Consider the following 20,796-nt stretch of genomic DNA (forward strand, 5'->3'; position numbering starts at 1 on the left):
GGAATAAGTCTCTATTACAATTACTTATTAGACTCGTTTTAATCATTACGTCAGCTTAACGCGCAGCTTAACATAAAGATCCAGACTTCCGGCTCTAACATAAACATAACAGCGCAAACCACTTAACGTAAAGGTCAAGAATCGTATGCGCAATTCATAACGTAAACTAAAGATCCAAAGGCTCATGCTCAGTTCCTAAACGAAAGCTTAGACCTAGTTTCTCGTGCCCAATTCCTAACGTAAAGGAACATAAAGGAACGTAAAGGAACACCGAGAACTTTTGAGCTTTAAACAAGCTTTATCATAAAAATAGCTGACTTGTAGCATAAGTTCACAATAGTATTTTAGTTCTAATTTTGGAATCAATTAAATCGGAAACTTCGAGCCTCCCCACAATAAAAAATATTTTGTTCCAATTAGTCGTCATTAATTGGTTAATTTTGGTTAATTTGCATGCAATTTCGACTAAAGACAGGATGGCGACGTCGTGGGTGGCCACCGAACCTCAAGTGGCTAGTCGGCGGACACATCATCGCACCCTGTAAAAATAGTACAGGGCTAACCCGTTTGACGCACACATAAAATGGTCAGCATCGATTCAGAAGGAGATAAGAATAATAATAAGAATCCAATAAGAATCCATTGGAGCTTGTGGACTGGCCAGCGAATAAGAAAGCTATACAAATGGGTTTTTGGCATAAAACTTGACAAGGAAGGCTATCTAGAGTGCGTTAAGCCAAGCTTAGTGGCCAAAGAGTGTGCGCACTGTTATAGCGTCGACTTCTTTTAGACGCTCTCTCCAGTTGTGAGTTACTTGTCTGTAAGAGTGATTATGGCATTGGCAGTCGAACATAAGTTTTTTGTTCATCAAATCGACATGTCTACTGCCTACTTGATCAATGAACTTTCAGAGGAAATTTATGTGAAACAACCGGACGGATTTCTCTGATAAAGAAGAAGAAATCTCTCTACAGGCAGAAGCAAAGCGGTAGAGAGTGGAACAGAAGAAAACTGGGTTTTACTCCATGTGTCAGCGAGCCCTGTGTATATATTCGCAATGAGCAAGGTAAAATTAATATTATAATTAATAATTTATAATTAATATAGTCGCAGTTTATGTTGATGATATTTTACTTGCCAGCTCCAATAAAGACGAATTGTTAAAAATCAAAGCGTCCATTGCCAGTGAAATTTTGCGCGAAGGGGAGAATGGCAGCATAATTATCGGCCATTTGCAGTATGTGGAGCAAATTAGAATATGAACCACATTCAAACTATGATTAAGTTCAAACTACTAAGAAAATAGAAACGAAATCGTTTTAGCTCAACTAATAAAAATTTTTAGCCCCAATTCCAAAAACACATAGTGATGAATTCGGACTAGAAACCGAATCGATAACAACTGACAGACGGACATGGCTAGATCAACTCGCCTGTTGATGCTGATCAAGAATATATATACTTTATAGGTTCGGAGATGTTTCCTTCTTCCTGTTAAATACATTTGCACAAATACATTAAACTCTTTTTACCCATTTTTAATGGGTTCAGGGTATAATTATCGAAGTCCTCATAGCCAAGTTGGGAAATTGATCACCGACAATATAGTCGAACCATCTGTATCCAAATACAATAGCCCACTTTTACTATTTCAAAATTTTTACACAAAAAAAAAAAAAAAAAGGAATCCCTTCCGGGATCAGAGGAAAAGATATGGCGATTAGTAATTGACTATCGTCAAATAAATAAAAAGCTTTTATCCGATAAATTTCCGCTCCCCAGAACTGACGACATTTTAGATCAATTGGATCGACCCAAATACTTCTCATGCCTTGACTTAATTCATATATAAAAACTTATATAAAAAACACATTAAAAAAATTTTTTTAAAAAGGGAGATGTACGGCGCGCTATCTAGATATTGCAGCAGCGTGTATATTTAGCACACATAGATAATAGTCGCGCGAATTGTATCCAGTGCTGTGCCTTTGAGGCACGACCGTAGATGCTGGAGTTTTTCAATGTTGGTCAAATAGAGATCCTTGTCAATGATCGTGGTGGACATGTAAGAGCAATCGGCCCATTCTGTGTAGCCTTCACTTAACTCCGGCAATTTAAGTTAAGCCAATCAAGAGTGGTTTGGAACAGCAAAGGTAGAACGCGCATCATCGACTGCAGCTTAATTGAAAGTGGAAAAATGCGGAATCTGGTGCCTCTTCAATGATGGTATGACACACATCCAGCAAGCTGTCATAAGTTGCTTCAAATTTCGCATGCAAGTCAGATACCTTGCCAATGCAATCTTGCAGCTCGTAGTCAACATCGTGAAAACGCTCGGGATCAAGTACAGAGGATATTCTGTAGTAAATAACATCAATTCTTAATCTTTATTTTAAGAACAGCGGCCTGGATTCCAACTGCCACTTGATTAGCTGAAATCGTCCCGCCATTTCTACTTGCACTTTCATCAAACATTATGATTGTAGCGCACAAAAACGACAGATGCGCAAGTAGACTGTCACTTGTTTAAAATAATTAAATTTATGTTGAGGCGCGTAAAGGAAATTATTAAATATAAGTAAATAAGAAAAGAAAAATCACGTCGGCGGTCCAAATGTGTAGTTGCAAACCTTTTTGCAACAAATTAATTCTTATTAAGCCGCGCAGGGCACTTATTAGAATTTATAAGGGTATATTGTTACTTGGCAGCCAACTCGAACTAGTTGTGCCTAGATTGTGAATTTAAAAAAAAACTATAAATGATATGTAAATCGAACAAAAACCATCTCCAAAAACCGCTCACCCCTCAGAGCGATGGGCAGAGGGCGTCAATGCAGAATACAAATTTTCAACGAAAGCGAGTGAGCAGCAGAGTACAGTGAGTTCGCAATAACTATTTGCTGTTAGGCTGTAACATTAATTGTGGTATTCTGCTTTTGGATCTGTTGGTTTGACCTTTCAAAATAAGTTTAAAGCAAATCAGTTGCTAAGCAAAAAACTTTCGTACAACCGCTTTTCACTAATTAACCACTGTTGGTAGAATTTCCCAAATCGCTGAAACACGATGTTGGGCTAACAAGCTTTTTTATTAGCACTTAATCGCGAGAATTTATGGTGTTTTAAAAACACAGCCTTTTCTTAAAAATTCGTACAACAGTTTTATTTTATTTGATATGCTTATAACGAGCGTGATTAAGTTATGCGAACTGTGCAAATTTTAACGGGGCGATCGATAAGAAATCCGATATAGCGAACATACGAGACGAAAGTGAGTTGCGGCGTCGCTAGCATTGATGCGCTAGCCGCTTAAGACAAAAGTGGAACGGTAAAAGAGCGCGATAAAAGAAATGACGGTGAGCGTAAAGCGAGAAGCGCTAGATAGTTAACAGCTAATAATATTGAAGCTAATAATATTAAGAAGCGCCAAAACAAACAAAATAGTTACATTGCTTGTCTCGCAGGGCAAGATGTAACTGAAATGTTATGCAAACATAATTCTAATAAATTAAACCGAACACAAGTATTCACTAAGTTCTTATGTAGAGCATTCAGAATAAGTTTGAAGCAAATCGGACACAACTTAAAACTTCGCCCAAAAAATCTTTGAGTCGCATTTCTACCGAGGATGCTTGGATTCCGCGAAAAGTGTGAAACACGTCTCAAATGATATTAAGTATAGATCTTTGAAAATAAATTTGAACACGAAACGTCACCCAACAAATATTTGACCCCCATTTCCACCAAGGAGGAATGAACTTTTCGAAAAGTGTGAAATACCTCTCTAATATTTGAATATATACATATATACATATATCTTTGAAAATGAGTTCGAGGCTGATTGCGTTTTTTCAACACATGCACCTTCATCACATAAGGTAGCTTCCTAACTCTTTCGATTTGAGCTGTGCGTTGATCACCAATTATTAATATTTCCTGAGATAATATCATAACAGGCCTCGGATTTAATACTGATTATTTGTTTAGAAGATGATCTAGATATTAATGGTTCCTTAATATCGCATAACAAATAGCTTAGTTAATATAGATAGGGTTTGATTAGTTATGATAATTATTAATAGTTTGGAACTTCATAAAATACGACGAGCTGTTTTTTGCACAGTGTGCAGTAGATTTTATAAGCGATATTACTTGTTCAATGAGATTATGTGACAAAATAAAAATTTTAGGTGTGTCTAGCTTACAATTTTCATTAAACCAGATATTTTTCTCCACATAAATTTATTATATCTGTACAGATCTGACCGAATTTCAACAATTAAGTAATTACCGATACTTGCAATTGAATTAAAATTTGTTTAGAAGTGTCAATTGCAACAACGCCATACAAATGTCTGCAATACGCGACAAATATTGCAGACATGAGCAGCAAACGCCGTAAAAATGTCAGCTTCCTAGCACTTACGGTTTGAGCTGTGCGTTCATCAGCAAGTCAGTTAGTCAGGACAAACAGTTTTATATATATGGAGAAAAATATACGTGATAAAAATATTCTGTACAGAAATACGCTCGCGCTGTGTCTTGTTTTGAGGCAGTGTTAGAACATTAACTACTTCTAATCGGTATGGCTCTCTTCGAGGCCTTTTAGCGCCCACTTGGCAAAAGTACAAGAATTAGTGTCGTGATTGCATGGGCTCATGTGCAACTAATTTTTAAATAACAAAGCAACCACAACTGATCGCATTGAGACTAATTTAATGTATTTCACCTTCTTTTCCCATAGATGAGTTGGAGAACAAACCTGAACTCAGTAAACAGCGTACTGATATAATGAATAAAGTTAAACAGGCTTTACAGTCTATTCGCATTCATGGTAAAGGGTATATGGTCTATTCCTACCTATGGATTTGGGACAAAAACAATTATTTAAACGAAGTCAAGAAATATGGTCGCAACTTGACATTAGCCGAACGTGACGCGGAATTGGAGCAGGAAGGAAGCTCTGGAATTAAGTCGATAGGAACTGGAGAGTACCCACCATTTTCAGTTTATAAAGAGCAACTGGATAAGTTTATAGATTTACAGGACCAAGTTCATCAGTGGGAAACATACGACATATTTTTTGGATTTTTGCGGTTAAATATGGAAGGCTTTAAGAGATCCGTTCTCAATCAAATTGGTCAGTGGATCAGTTTGTTTAAAATGGATCTTATTAATTTTGTCCGAAACTCACTTCAGGTAAGGTTTATGGTACTCTAAATCAAAATGTTTTAATTGGCAATATATATTTATGTATCTAAAAATTAAATCCATTTCTTCTTCACGTTTCCAATCAACGGAGTGTCGATTCCAAAATTGCATAAAATCGGCGATATGAAGGCTCGCGTGTTAGTTCAGTTGATGGCCAGAAGGGTGATAGTAGTGGGGTGGATGTTTCGTGGGTGGGGGGGGGGGGGGGGGGGGGTGTGTGTGTTATGTGATACAATTTCATAAAATAGCTCTTGCGCATTTTGAGAACTTGGGCATCTAATTGGGAAGTTGGTAAAGGAAAACATGCTGAGACGGTCTAGCAATCACTAAGCATTTCCTTCCAACGGTGATCTGCCGCTTATTAGCCCGACGCTCGGATACCTATGCCACACAAGGTCATGACGAGACTGTATTACCGATGAGTGGTTTTTGCTAGCGTCTAATAGTGATAGTGTCTCACTGTCTTCTAATTCTGATATTTTGCTCAGCGCGTGAAACTGTTCTTCGTAGGTTTGTAGGTTGAAGCGGTCCAGATTGTTTTTCCCTTGGTTAGCAATCTCCAACAAGTAATTTAACTAAGGCTGGGTCAAGACACTAAGCATACAATATGTAGGGACTGCAAAATGGCCTAGAAGTGCTTCGCATATTTTCTGTTACGGCAGAGACAGACGAGTTGTAATAGTCTTTTGCTTTTATCTTTCTCTTAAAAATTAAAATTAAAAATTTTTAAAATTAAGTTTACTTATTATGTCTATTTTATCTAGCATTTAATGTTTTGAGCACTCCAAACACCCTGATAAGGATTTCAAGCTAATAGAAAACCATCAATATCTGTCATTTTTTTAACACCTTTTTTATCATATATGGTCCTTGGTTTTAGGTATCAATTTCCACGATACTCCTGCCGTGCTATCAAGGTTTTTTACCATTACATAATCGCCGACATTATATTTATTTGGATTTTTTCTTTTGACATTATAATATTTTTCATTCTTGGCCTGCGCCTTTGATTGATTATGTTCTGCCTTTTTTTCTAATCCCTTCCAAATTTCGTTCACATTCTGTATCTAACTGTCTCATCTCCTCTAACTTTTCCATTAATCCATCACTAACCTTTTTGTACTAAGGAACTGTTTGGTGCTACAATGTTGGGTGTTGTTGAATGTATAGTCAACTTTTTCAATAATCCTATCCCAATGTTGTCCACTCTCATGTTCAGTTAGCTTTGCTATCATGGGCCCTAAATTTTTATTTATGCGTTCCACTTGCCCATTCGATTGCGTAGAACCCGTTGCAATTTTTATATTTCACTTTTGCTTTCTTCGAACTCCGCCGATGTAAAACAGCTACCCCAATCAGATATTAGCTCGGCCTGCTATATGATCAAAAATAATCTTTTAATGAGCTTGTAACCTCCTGCTATTTGTTATTTTGTTGTAAGCAGTCGAACAAATTTTGAAAAGCCATATAATACTGCAAATACATATTTGTTTGCACTACTATTATCTGATCAATGTGAATTTAGTCTAAGGGTTTGTTCCCCTTAGGTATATTGCGTAATATCCCACCTTCCTTTCTTGTCTTAGGTGAATATGCTACACATTTTAAACAGTTTTGAATATGACTCATAGCTTTGGCTTTCATGTTAAGAAACCCATATGATTTTACAATGGCGTCTAACAATTTGTCTCTTCCAATATGCCCCAGCTCTTCATGGTATTTATACAAAACGTGGTCCTCCGTTCTTTCAGGTACATAAAATATTAATCTATTTTCATTAGTCTTCCGATACAGTACTCCATTCCTCATCTCTAAAAATTTAAGCTTGCCTTTTTCTAACTATTTCATAACTTATTGTACTTCTTTATCTTTAGTCTGACAAATAATTAAGTTCGTTTCAAACTATTCGCATCTGTTATGCTAAATCTCTGCAGTGCATATGTAATTGCTAACGTCTCTAACTCAAAACTGTGGTATTTCGCTTTCGCTTCCGTTGTACGCTTAGAAAAATAGAATATGGGATGCCATTTGCCATCTTGCTTTCTTTGTAGCAATACTGCTCCAAATCCCAAAGCGCTTGTATCACAATGCAGCTCAATGTCATCTTTATAGTCATAAATTTATAACACCGGCGCTTCTAACAGTTTTTCTTTCAAGAACAAAAAACAATTTAAATACTCTATCTTTTCTTACTAAATCATACCGCTTGATTTTTATCCGGGATAGGAAAGTTCTTTACCGCCTCCAGCCCTTTATAATCAGCTTTTATACCGTCCTTTGATATTTGAAATCCTAAGTATTTAACTTTGTTCTAATTTGTTCTCAACTAACCTCTCAAATACCCCTGTTAAAACTTCCAAATGTTCATATATATTCTTACTTGCTATCGTAATGTCGTCCATATATACAACTACTTTACTATCTCGAATCATATCTGAAAATATACTGTTGATAAATCTTTTAAATACTTCAGGAGTCATTTTTAGTCCCATCGGCATCCTTAAAAACTCAAATTGTCCCAAAGGAGTTACAAAAGATGTAAACTTTATGGACTCCTTGTCAACAAAAACATGAAAATATCCATTTTTTAAGTCTAGCTTGGTAAATACCGTTTTCCCTACTAGAACGTCCAACAAATTATCTATTAACGGCAGTGGATAGTTATCTTTAATCATTACTTTGTTAAGTCTTCTAAAATCGATGCACATTCTTAAATCCACAGTTTTTTCTTAACTAACACAATCGGTGATGCATATTCAGAACTGCTGGGCTGAATGATACCATCCCTCAAGTGTTCATCCAACATTTCTTGCAATTTTCCTTTTTCCGCGTATGACAATCGCCTTGGCGAACAACTAAATACTTTCTTTTTTTCCACTATGATTCTCATTTCCCATTTAACATTAGGATCCTCTGGTCTTCTCGCCTTTACATATGTAGCTTCAAGCAACTGTTTGAACTTTTCCCTATCACTATGTTTTACTTGCTCTCCAATGTTATATGCCCTTTCTATTGTGTCTGTGTCTAAAATGTTCCGTTTCCATTCGTTCTTTTTCTAACAATTTTTTGCCTAACAATCTGTTTTCTAACAATTTATTTTCTAACAATTTATTGTCCACTAATCTATTATCTAACAATTTATTATCTAACTTGTTTTCTGTCAACAATTTACTCTCTAATACCCTACTATCCAACATAAATACTTGCTTAGGTTGATTTTTTACTTTAGGTGTCCCATTATTTTCTACATTACTTATATGTTTATATTTTTTGCTTTCCGCTAACTCTACAGAAATCGTTTTCAGAGCGCTCATGTCAATATTTAAATCACAAGCTTTCATAAAATCTCTGGCCAATACTACTGCCACCCTCATAGATTCGTCAGCCACCACTATTAAATGAAAATTGATTTTTATTGATTCTTTAAGAACATATCATAATACTTTTCCAAATACATTTAATCGGCTATCATTAAGCCCAAAATACAAAAAATCATTTTTCTTTAGGAACGCAACTTTTTTTTATGAACGAAATGGCGCTGCCCGAATCTGTAAAACATTCTGCAAAAATTGATCTGTCAATGGTATCATTAAAATAGATTTGTACCTGTCTTACATTATTATTATCTTCCTTTCCAGCGTGTGTCTTTCTTTGAGGGCATTAGGCTGCCAGATGACTTGTGGCACCATATTCTTACACCGACCGTGCTCTCTTTTGGGCTTCAAACAGTCCTTTGCCCAGTGCCCCTTGTTATTGCAATAGAAACACCGTGAATCCTTAATTACTGTGCTGATGTTAGTTGCCACCGACTTTGCGCCTCCTTTTCCTCCAGAACCGCGATGCTGCTGCAGAATCACATTTGTGAATGCTCGTTGCATCATGGGTCATCAAAACATTGCATTGCTGTAGTCTTAAATTTTCATCCGGAATGCCCTCAATAATACCATCTTTTAACTCCTCATCATCCATATTGAGGTCTCGAGCCAACATAGTTTTACTCTCGAAGTAGAAATTATATTTTTCGGTAGGTTGCCAACGGCGCGCGGCAAACTTGCGTCTTAGCTCAGACCTTGCCAGTTTTCCGCCAAACGCCACCATTAATTGATCCAACAGCTCGTTTACTGGCTTCACAGTGCGTAAGGGATCCATATGCAACCACTGTAATGATTTACCTTTTAGTTTGGTAACACACAACACTTGAAGTTGCATATCATTCAGTTGATAACATTCAGGAACACTTCTTAATTGTATCCGCCCAATATTTCTTTGCAATGTCTGACTGTCGATCGGCTCATCCTCACTGTTAGTTTCATCCATCCTTGGTTTCATCCATCCGCTCCTGTCGCTTGCTGGCATCGAATTTATCCGCGCCTCTAGCTCAGCCTTGGATCCTGTTGTGGAGATCCCCAAAATTGCCAGCCAAAATGTGGCCAGTGTCAAATCCTTAATATTAATTTCTTCCATTGCCAGGTTAATATCCCACTTCTGAGATTGTAATAGTCTTTTGCTTTTATCTTTCTCTTTATTAATTTCACAACTTATTCAAACACATCCGTCTCTCTTTTCTCTGCCTCGAAAAGTGACTCTTCCCCTCTTTCTCAACGCTGTCAAGCTAGTGATGACTAAATAGCAAAGATCATTAACAGCTGACAAGCAGCTGGCTGGCTGCTTACACAGTACTGGATGTACCAGCCTGCTACAGACTGCTCATTTATTTTAATTTATTTTATTATGGCCGATTGCTAAGAGTATCTGCAGAGCTCCGGGCATTGCTTTTTCTTCGTGAGTATATGAATTTGTTTCTGAATTGGTTACAGCCCACATGACATGAGTGTACGAATGTGCAGAATGTTTCTCGCTCTCACAAATTTTTTGTGTGCTTTTATGCATCTGGATATCACTGCATAACCGACTTAAGAAAATATAATAAAAGCTTCTATTACATAAAGGAAATAATTATATTTTATATTACATTATTGTTATTTTTTGTGTGCACCTATTTCGGTAAAAAAAATTCTTAGTAAGTTGCATTTCTGCAAGGCTATTATTATTCGTCGGTTTGTCGAATATATCTGTTTTTCATATTTAAATATTTTGTTATAAAATAAGTAAGGTCTTAATGAAGATGTTCAGTTGTAGCTTTTTGAAAAAAACATGTTTTAGGCATCTAAAAATTGTAATATTTTTCCTTAAATATTTCAAAAGCATTAAATGCGTTGCGGAAATAATTACTAAAATATATTATAAATCTAATTGAAACTAGAGATCATTGCGTTTATCTGAATTTTTGAGTTTTACAATTATTTTATAAAACTTCTACATCTACGATGAGGTGTTTTATTGTAATAAAGCTAATAATTTATATTTATATTTCAGGAACTGCAAGACTTTATAGATGAAGCTAAGGTTGTGCTAAAAATGGAATTAAAAAGAGATGACTTCGATGGATTAGTTAAGATACTCTCTGTATTAAACCAAATAAATGAAAAGCAATATGTCTTCGACAATATGTTTGAACCTCTTAGAGATATCGTAAACTTGCTCAGAAAGTATGGATATGAGTTCAAGGACACTGAGCTTTTACAACTTAACGAATTGCCAGATGCATGGCTAAAAATAAAGAGGCAAGCCGCCATGACAAAACAGCTTATTGCACCCATACAAAGTTACCAGGTGGACCAAATAGAAAAACGCATATTGCTATGCAACAATATGGCAAACACATATCGAAAAAAATTTATGCGAAAGAAATTCTTAAATGTTCCCTGTCCCAATTGCTATGAGCTTATTGACGAAACAGATTTAGAAATTGTTGAATTAGAGGAACGGCAACAAACTCTTACGGAGTCTGCAGTTCTTTTTGAGTTACAAGGCCCCGATCCTACCAAGATTGAACTTTGTCGCAACGATTTGAAGCTTGTTAAAATAATGTGGGACTTTGCTATTTCGATCGAATCTACTATAAATGATTGGAAAAAAACACCATGGAAAAAGATAGATATTGAAGCAATGGATCAAGAGTGTAAGAAGTTTGGAAGAGAGCTGCGAGGCTTAGACCCAACAATGCGTAGCTGGGAACCATTTATATTCATGGAGGCGTCATTAAAAAATCTGATGACATCTCTGCGTGCAGTCACCGAACTTCAAAACCCTGCAATACGGGACCGCCATTGGGTAGAGCTTATGCAGACCACTAAGGTAAAATTCAACATGGACGATTCAACGACTTTAAAGTATCTTATTGATCTTAATTTGCACGAATACGAGGAAGAGGTTAAAAATATTGTTGATAAATCTGTTAAAGAAATGAACATGGAAAAGCAACTACGCGATATAGCAGCAGCCTGGGCTGGCATGGAATTTGGTATAGAAGTACACGAACGCACAGGTATTAAATTATTAAAAGCATCTGAAGAAATGATTGAGACTCTAGAAGACCATCAAGCTCAGTTACAAAATATGACCTCTTCGAAATATGTAACTTTTTTTCTGCAAGAAGTCTCATCCTGGCAACAGAAACTATCAAATGCAGATCAAATCATTGGCTCTTGGTTTGAAGTTCAGCGAAAATGGCAGTATCTGGAAAGCATTTTTATAGGCTCTGAGGACATACGTTCACAACTGCCTGAAGATTCTAAACGATTTGACTTCATTGATAGAGAGTTTCGAGCTCTATTGGCTCAAATGAACTCTGATCGTAATGTCGTTCGTTCTACTAATCGTTCTGGTAGCAAACTCTACGAACATTTGGAAACATTGCTTAAAATGCTGCTTTTATGTGAGAAAGCACTTAACGACTATTTGGAGACAAAACGACTGTCTTACCCTCGGTTTTATTTTGTTTCATCGGCAGATTTGTTAGATATTTTATCAAACGGGAATAATCCTGCAATGGTATCGCGTCATTTGACTAAGTTATACGATTCTATTGGAAAACTTAATCTCATAGCTGGAACAAGACAAGCAGGAGGCATGGTAGCCAAGGAACTAGAAGAATATGTTCCTTTTCTGCAAAATTGTGATTGCAGTGGTAAAGTAGAGGTTTGGCTAAATCGTGTGACCGATAAAATGCGGGAGACGCTCCGAGATCAGCTGAGACGTTCTTTGACTCAATATGATCATAAGCCGCGTCATGTTTGGATATTTGAATGGCCAGCTCAGCCAGCCTTGGTCGGCACGCAAATCATGTGGACAGCTGAAACAAATGATGCATTTGCTAAAGTACAGCTGCGGTATGAAAATGCCCTTAAGGATTATAATAGGAAACAAGTGAATCAACTGAATAACCTAATTATACTTTTGTTGGGAGATCTTACAGCGGCAGAGCGGCAGAAGGTCATGACCGTCTGTACCATCGATGTACATAGTCGAGACGTTGTGTCTACTATCATAACAAAAAAAATAGAGGTACAGACGGCGTTTCAGTGGCAAAGTCAATTGCGCCATCGTTGGGACAGCAAAATTGACGATTGCTTTGCTAACATTTGCGATGCTCAGTTCCGTTACGACTATGAGTATCTTGGTAACACTCCACGTCTTGTAATTACTCCTCTAACAGATCGCTGCTACATTACACTAACTCAGTCTCTACATCTTGTAATGGGTGGTGCTCCAGCAGGCCCCGCCGGTACCGGAAAAACCGAAACAACCAAGGACTTAGGGCGTGCTTTAGGGATGATGGTGTATGTATTCAATTGTTCCGAGCAAATGGACTATAAATCAATTGGCAACATACATAAGGGTCTTGCGCAAACTGGAGCTTGGGGTTGCTTTGATGAATTTAATAGAATCTCAGTTGAAGTGTTATCCGTGGTAGCTGTTCAGGTAAAGTGTATGCAGGACGCTATAAAAGCTAAAAAAACAACCTTCAGCTTTTTAGGCGAGTACATCGCCTTGAGAGCTACCGTTGGTGTGTTTATAACAATGAATCCAGGATACGCTGGTCGTGCTGAGCTGCCAGAAAACTTAAAAGCCCTTTATCGTCCTTGTGCTATGGTAGTCCCCGATTTTGCCCTTATAAGTGAAATTATGTTGGTGGCCGAGGGATTTCAGGAGGCACGACTGCTGGCAAGAAAATTTATCACACTTTATACTCTATGCAGGGAGCTTCTCTCAAAGCAAGATCATTATGATTGGGGATTGCGTGCAATAAAATCAGTCCTAGTTGTTGCTGGCGCTCTAAGGGTAAGTTCTACATGTATTAAACAAGACAAAATATAACAGTAATAAAAGCCTTTTTATACCCTGAACCCATTAAAAATGGATAAAAAGTGTATAATGTTTTTGTGCAAATGTATATAACAGGCAGAAGAAAGCATCTCCGACCCCAAAAAGTAAATATATTCTTGATCAGCCATGTCCGTCTGTCTGTCCGTATGTATGAACGCAAGGATCTCAGAACCTATAAGAGCTAGAGACTTGAAATTTTAGCTGTTTGTCCTCCTAGTCCATGCGCAGATCGAGTTTGTTTCAGATATTCGATAATTTGCCCTGTTTCCAAGTAATCGATATCGAAATCCTGTTTTTGAGCAATTTTGGTAAATAATTAGAGCTAGAGTCACCAAACTTGACATGTATCTTCTAAAATAGTCTATATATATCAAGTATCTTTCATTTTATAGCTATCGCAACCTCCCCGCTACCAACACACAGCTATAAATCATGTTAGTAAACCAACTTGTATTACCTACCTAATTAAGACACAATTTAAATGCAATTGTCATTTTGAGAATACACGAATATTCTATATTCTATTCTACAATAAGACGTACTGTCGAAAATTTCATAAAGATCGGCTAAGAAACACAAAAGTTATGTGCGCCCGTTTTAGCAGCATCCAGCGCAAATTCCAAGAATTTCTCTATACATGTACACACACACATTCATGCGCGTATGCTTTGTATGCTGCTATTTGAATTGGTTTTTTCTCATTAAAACTCAATTAATGGTGTGGTTCTTGAGTAGAGGCGGCGGCAGTACTACTAACGCAAACGAGCACGTAGCGCGAGCTGCATTTGGTGTTGGAAAAAGAGGGTTCAGGGTATCCCCTAGTCAGGTCCCGACTAGAACCTCTTACTTGTTTTATTTTCCATCCTGCCAACAAAAATGGTAATAATTTTTCAACAGAGCCCTTTATACCCATTATACCGTGATCCAATTGCTAAAGGTATAAAAAAAAAATTTTTCAGCATATGTAACTTGCAAAACCATCATCTCCGAGTTCACAAAAAGAATATTTGTTTTTTTACCCTGAAAGCCCCTTTGGAATAATATGTTTACACCTCAATCCTCCCAGGTTCCTCGGCAAACTATAAATTTCTTATAGTGGTTAAATGATTGGGAGGGCATGAGGCGCCCAGTGTTTTTCACATTTATTTGATCACGTCGATAGCGGGTAATTTTAAATATATGTAATATATATACAAGGATATTAGGGTAGACTATTATTACTTTGTTAAATTAAAAGATAAATGACTATTGTGATAAAAATATCTTAGAAATCAGAATGTTTTGTCATATATAGACAGGCATATATAAATATCTATATGAAGAATTTGTTGAACAATTTGTTTGTATGTCAGAATATACTGTTTTCTAAGCCATTCGCTTTTCACCAAGCATTTAATTTTATCAGTCTATTCCTGCTCATGAGCACAAACGATGCAATTTCGACAAGTTCTCTTTCAATGCCCAGGATACAATTATCAACTTCAGACTTCCTTTCTAAGACTTGCCAAGCCTACAACTTGTCGACCCAAACTTCAACAGTTAAGCATCATAATCACTGGGCAACGTAAAAACCAATATCTGTAGTACTTTTCTAGGGCAGGAAACCATTTTAGGTGGGTTCTCGCATGACCCATGCCGACAATTCAATTTCATCCTCCCCTACCCGAGTGTCTATGAATCAATAGATGAATCAATTAATCTATGAATCATAATAAAATGAACTTCTCACCACTTTCTGGGAGGTGGAGCATATTTCTATAAAAGTTCGAAAAACCTTTTGAGAAAACAACTTTGTTCACACCACGAACACAAATGCCAATCACACAAACTTGGGGAATTAGAGGTCGAGATATGATATCCAACATACAGGCCCCGTACATCAAAACGACTTTACGAAGTAGCGTTATTTTCAATATATCTTCAAAGCTGACATTATGAAATAATATTGTCAAATTCCGAATTATTCGAAAAAAATTATATAAGCAACCTTAACTGTCACCTTTCCAACATTTTCAGCTGTTTGACCCAGATAGGTGACTGGTATATCGGTTAACATCTAACACGCCACGGTTTTTGCTCCAGTCATAATAGTGTCCCGCTATTCTGCCAGATATGTCCATTGCTAATTAACAGACTCAACCCGATTTAAATATTGAATCTCCAAACTCTGAATTTTTAAGTCCATATCCTACTCACTCACTTTATTTTCAGTGTCATTCAACTACAATGGTTATTATTTCTCCATCGTCATGTATCGTCAAACATATGTTTACTGTCCGCTGGAACATCAAAATGACAATAGTGAAGCTACGTTTCCTTAACCTTGACTCTTCCCACAAGATTTGGCAGAGTGTAAAAAATCATTCGTAGAGAACCTATATAATATGCGATCCGATAAGCAAAATTTTGATTTGTTTCCCTGGTAAAGCTATAAGTTATTCCAATAACTGGTGAATTAGAGTTTGGAGTCGGAGACGCGAAGCTGAAAGGGTGGAAGGGATCGCTCCGCCACAAAGTAATTAGTTTTAGGGAGAGGGGAGGGAGCTGCTGGGATCGATCTGCCGCAGAGGAAGAGAGCTGAAAATGAAATTAGAAAACACTGCGCTGCACTGATATTTTACTGCTATTGATTGTGTATAATGCTGTGGCCCTGCTGCACCGTCAGTTCTTGACTCTAACTCTTCCTAACCTCGCGGCTATCTCTCAACGCGTCTAATCCCCTTTTCTTCCTTTATGTTTCCGTTCACACGTCTGATACTCACGCTTGTCGTATCCAAAGTGAAACCGGTGATTAGCCTATAAGAAAAAACTATAAGAAAATTGTAGTTTGCCAAGACGCGATACTAAAAAAATAAATTTGAAAAAAATTTGTATATTCTTGTTTTCTTCTTTCTTAACCTCACGGTATATAATTCTCTTTTTTAATTGCTCCGTCCACACGTCCGATACTCACGCTTGCACGCATTAAAAGAAAGACTGCTGATCAGTCTCGCCGCCTTACGACCCTTTTTCGCCCTTTTCTCCGTGCGGCTCCTCCTGTTAACATTTTAGGAGTCGGAGTTGCTTATGATTAAACTTAAATTATCGTCGGCCCCTCTTAGCTTCTAAATCCTATTCTGTTCTATTCTTAACGACTATTTTCGATCTATTTAATTCATTGTATTTCCTTAACCCAATAATCGAAAAATAATCATATTGATCAAATAACAATTTAATAATAATGCACTTTATTCGACTTAATAGTAATAATAGGAAAATAAATATAATATAATGTGTAATAATTTGCTTCATTGTGATCCCTCGTTACACCCCCCTTTCTTGACGGCGTGTGATCGTCATCTTGTGACCGGAGGTGACCGTCACCCTGCAGGCGACATCACCGTCTTTGACGTTTTTATTTCCTGTCTGCTGTGGACCGTCCAACCTTGTAGTGGGAGAACATCTTCCGGAGTCGCGGGCCCCCTCTCCTCCGCGGCGGATTCTGTCGGGGCTACCAACACCTCGAGGCCTGGCTCCCACCTCCCAGTACGGCTCACGCTGGGGAGATGGGTCCCTCGTGAGATCTGGGATCAATTTCGAGATCAACGGTAGGGGGAGTCTCGCCCCAAACCATATCTGAGGAATTCGAGACTAACGGTGGTGGGGGTCGCACCACCATTCCGTGTCACAGGCCTTACGGACCAGCGGTGGGTCAGAGTCGCGCCACTGCGGACAACTTCGGTCTATCGACTCACTCTACTAGGTACTTATGGTGCAGCTCACAAGACTCTTCTTATAACTACTAAGCCTGCTAGTTGTTACAATTTTTCTTACCTTATTTGGTATCCGTGTGGTCGCCTCTTCTGTCTTTGCCGCAGGTAAGGGGTAGGGGTAGGGGCCTTTAAACTTCGGTGCTAACTTTACCGAGAATCCGTCGACGGCCTTAGACAGCTGATGCTGACGTAGCCACACCCAAGCGTTTGCTGGACATCGTATAGGGACTACTGGGAGTTGAGGCTCGCGGTACTTGTAATAAGAAGGCGGGACAGAAGCCGGTCGAATCGACCACACTCGTGTTTACTACACTGGTCCATTTGGTGGGGTTTTCCTGAGGGGAGTATGGCGCCATGTATTGTACCTTTACGTCAATGGAACTTTGAAAAGCCTTGAATGTCCGGCTAGTGAACGGACTTTCTCAGGACTCCGAACGCCCTGTATAAGTTTTCCGCTGTCGCCCTCCTCAAGGGAACCAATTCCATCCACTTACTGAACGTATCATGGAATACCAGCAGCATTGTATTTCCGTGCTTCTAGTGTGGTAAGGGGCCTAGAAATTAGGCGCGTCAGCATCCGTCCTGCCAGTCTCAACAGTTCTACCTTGAATTTTTGGCACACCTCGAAGCATCTTTCATCCCGTGCGGCGTCCCGGAACATCCCTGGCCAATAGTACGTCTGCGCTTGTCGAGATATCGTCTTCATCACTCCTTGATTGCCCGCCGTCCAGGCATTGGTACACTTCTGCAGAACTCTCTGCTGATGGTTGCCGGCGACGCATATAGTATTTGTCATCGGTTCTGTGTCCTAAGTGACGATATATTTGGCTGTTCTTAACTGCGTAATCCGGGTACTTCTCTGGCTCCTTAGTAACCTTTTCCAGCATGCATGCGATCCATTCGTAGGGAGGCTGCTCTTCCACGGCCTGAACGCATGCCTGTGATGGCTGCCTGGATAGCGCATCTGCTACTACGTTCAGCTTCCTACGCCGGTACTGCACGACAACTGCTGCAACTCTAGTTCCCATCGAGTGATATTTCCAGATGGACTCTCTATCGAATTGAGCCATTAGAGTGCCATGTTGTCGGTGATGACGTCGAACCTGTATCCCTCCAACTAGCACCTCAACTTGCGGATCGACCTTACTATAGCCAGACACTACTTTTCCGTGGCCGAATAGTTGATCTCCGCCTTTAAGGCACTACTGAAGCGAAATTGGGCTCGAAGGGTCGATACTCCGACGCCATTCCCAGGCACTGCCGCAGCTCTCTACAATTCGACGGGACCGTCAACCTCTGGATCGCAAGCACCTTTGTAGGGTCCGTGGGAATTCCCTCGCCGCTCACCACAGGTCCCAAGTATACCAACTCCGTTTAGAAGAAACGACATTTCTCCTGGTTTAGCGTCAGGTTACAGGAACACTTCCTTCAAGTAGGCCAAGTGCTGCTCCTGGGTCGCGCCTATGACGATGATGTCATCCAGATAGGCCTTAGCCACGCCTTTGCGTGGGCCTCCATTTTTGGCCCTATCACCTCTGGAACGTGGTACAACCCGAAGGGCATCACCTTCCACTGATGTAGACCCCGACATGGGACCGTAAACGGTGCGTATTGTTCACCCCCTTCATCCTTGGCTATTTGCCAATTTCCCTGCTTCAGAATTGGCGTCGATATGTAGCGCGCGTGCCCCTGAGGTTTGGGATTTATCCTTCTGTCCGTGGGTTCCGGCCATTCTTCCCAGCTTCGCGCTCTTAGGTGCTGATTCACATGTTTACCCCGCATCCCCGCCTCCGCTGACCTCTGCCGTCGCCTGCCTTTCCACCCTTCCCCTCTACGTTCCCGTTTCGGCACTCCTACCGTCACCCCGGACAACCCTTCATGAACCGACCGGTCCGCCGGGATTCTCTCCGTCGGGCAGACAGTTGCCCCTTCCCGAATCCCTAACTTCGCCTCCGGGATTACTTCCGCAGGGAAACCTGGCTGCTCACCCCTCTGGTACCGCATTGCTCGAAAACAAGGACCTGACACTCTTTTCTAAAATGGCCCTCTTCCCCGCATCGTTAGCATATCGGTCGTCGCCTGGCCGTTACTCCTGGTTCTTGACCGATCATCCTGTTGGCGGTATCTTCTTGTGGCATTGGCAACGATGCAGAGATTAGCCCACCAGGAGTCGCCCCGACGACTGGCGGTAGAGTCACTCTGAACGGGTTGTTCAGCAGACGCCCAGATGTGAGCCCATGCTTCCCCCTAGTTGCGATCCTGAATCTGACAGGTAATGTTGGCCCTACTGTTGGGCAAAGATGAGAAGTCTTGTCTCCGCAAATACAGTTTATATTACGGGTGGTGGGCGGCCTGGTGATAACGAGACGCTGTCGGAAGAACGAGACGTTCCCTGTATTTCGGGATCTCTGGGATCTCAAGCAGGCCCGGGGGTGCTCAGGCGTGGGCCGCAATCTGACTCGGATTTCGACCTCCTATGCTCATCGGGGTCGCGTATATTTGGGCTCCAACTCAGCTAGCCGGGGTCATATTTTGGCCGAATTTGAAAACAATTTGTGTATAACTGCTCCGTGGCCCTGCTGCACCGACAATTCTTGTTTTCTCTTTTCTTAACCTCACGGTATCTAATTCTCTTTTTTAATTGCTCCGTCCACACGTCCGATACTCACGCTTGCACGCATTAAAAGTATGGCTGCTGATCAGCCTCGCCATCTTACGACCCTTTCTCTCTTTCTTTAGTCTTTTCTCTAGTCTGCTCCTCGATTTAACTTTAGGAGTCAGAGTTGCTTATGGTTAAACTTTAGTTATAATCGGCCCTTGTTAACTTCCTACAAATCCTATTCTATTCTGTTCTTAATGATTATTCAATTCTATTTAATTCATTGTTTCCTTAACCTTATAATCCAAGTAGTAATAATATTAAAAATAATGTTAAATTTTGTATGATTATTTCTCCAATTCATATTATTGTAACCCTGCGTGCAGCAGCAGTGACCTAATGGCTATGCAAGCTAAATATGATTACTCGTACTCCGTCTACGAGCAATGAGTGGCTCATCTAGGTGAGAAAAATAGAAAGAGCCACGGCCTTAAATAGACAAGCTGAGCAACCCCCCTCCAACTTCTCCATTTCCAGGGCTTGCAGTCTCCCGTCATGCTGAAGTTTTCAGTGGGGATTACCAACGCTGGCCTACTTTTCGAGACTTGTTTACAGCTTATATAAACAATCCAAGACTGACACCGGTGGAAAAATTGTTCCACCTAAATTCCAAAACCAGCGGCGAAGCTAAGTCCCCGCTCACGAATGACGGTTTTCAGTCAGCGTGGGCGAGCCTGACGGAAGATTTGAGAATAAGCGACTATTAGTCAATAGTCAATTGAAAATACTTTTCAATCTCCACTCAGCAATACAAAAGTCTGGAGCCGCCCTTAACGGCTCTTGACTTGTCCAGGGTGAGCACCGAAAATTGGGATTGTCTGCTTATTTTCTTGTGATCCTCTAAATTGCCTAAGCTCATTATGGGAACAATCGCTCCACGATAAGGCAGAGATACCTCAATGGTCCGAGATGAATTAATTTCCGATCGACCGATATCGCACCTTGCAA

At 39.6% G+C, this 20,796-nt stretch overlaps 1 protein-coding gene across 1 annotated transcript; it reads left to right on the plus strand.

Moving 5' to 3' along the window:
- Positions 1-4,743: 4,743 nt before the first annotated feature.
- Positions 4,744-16,997, plus strand: LOC135431165 (dynein beta chain, ciliary-like). The gene is made up of 3 exons (XM_064686130.1): positions 4,744-5,196; positions 10,585-13,392; positions 16,869-16,997. Exons 1-3 carry the CDS (start codon positions 4,789-4,791, stop codon positions 16,995-16,997), a joined length of 3,345 nt encoding a protein of 1,114 aa, XP_064542200.1. The 5' UTR covers positions 4,744-4,788.
- The last annotated feature ends 3,799 nt before the right edge of the window (positions 16,998-20,796 follow it).

The sequence above is a fragment of the Drosophila montana genome, unplaced genomic scaffold (genome assembly GCF_035044405.1).
Source record: "Drosophila montana isolate Dmon_TW-CO22-7 unplaced genomic scaffold, ASM3504440v1 contig_3133_1, whole genome shotgun sequence".
Taxonomy (NCBI): Eukaryota; Metazoa; Arthropoda; class Insecta; order Diptera; family Drosophilidae; genus Drosophila; species Drosophila montana.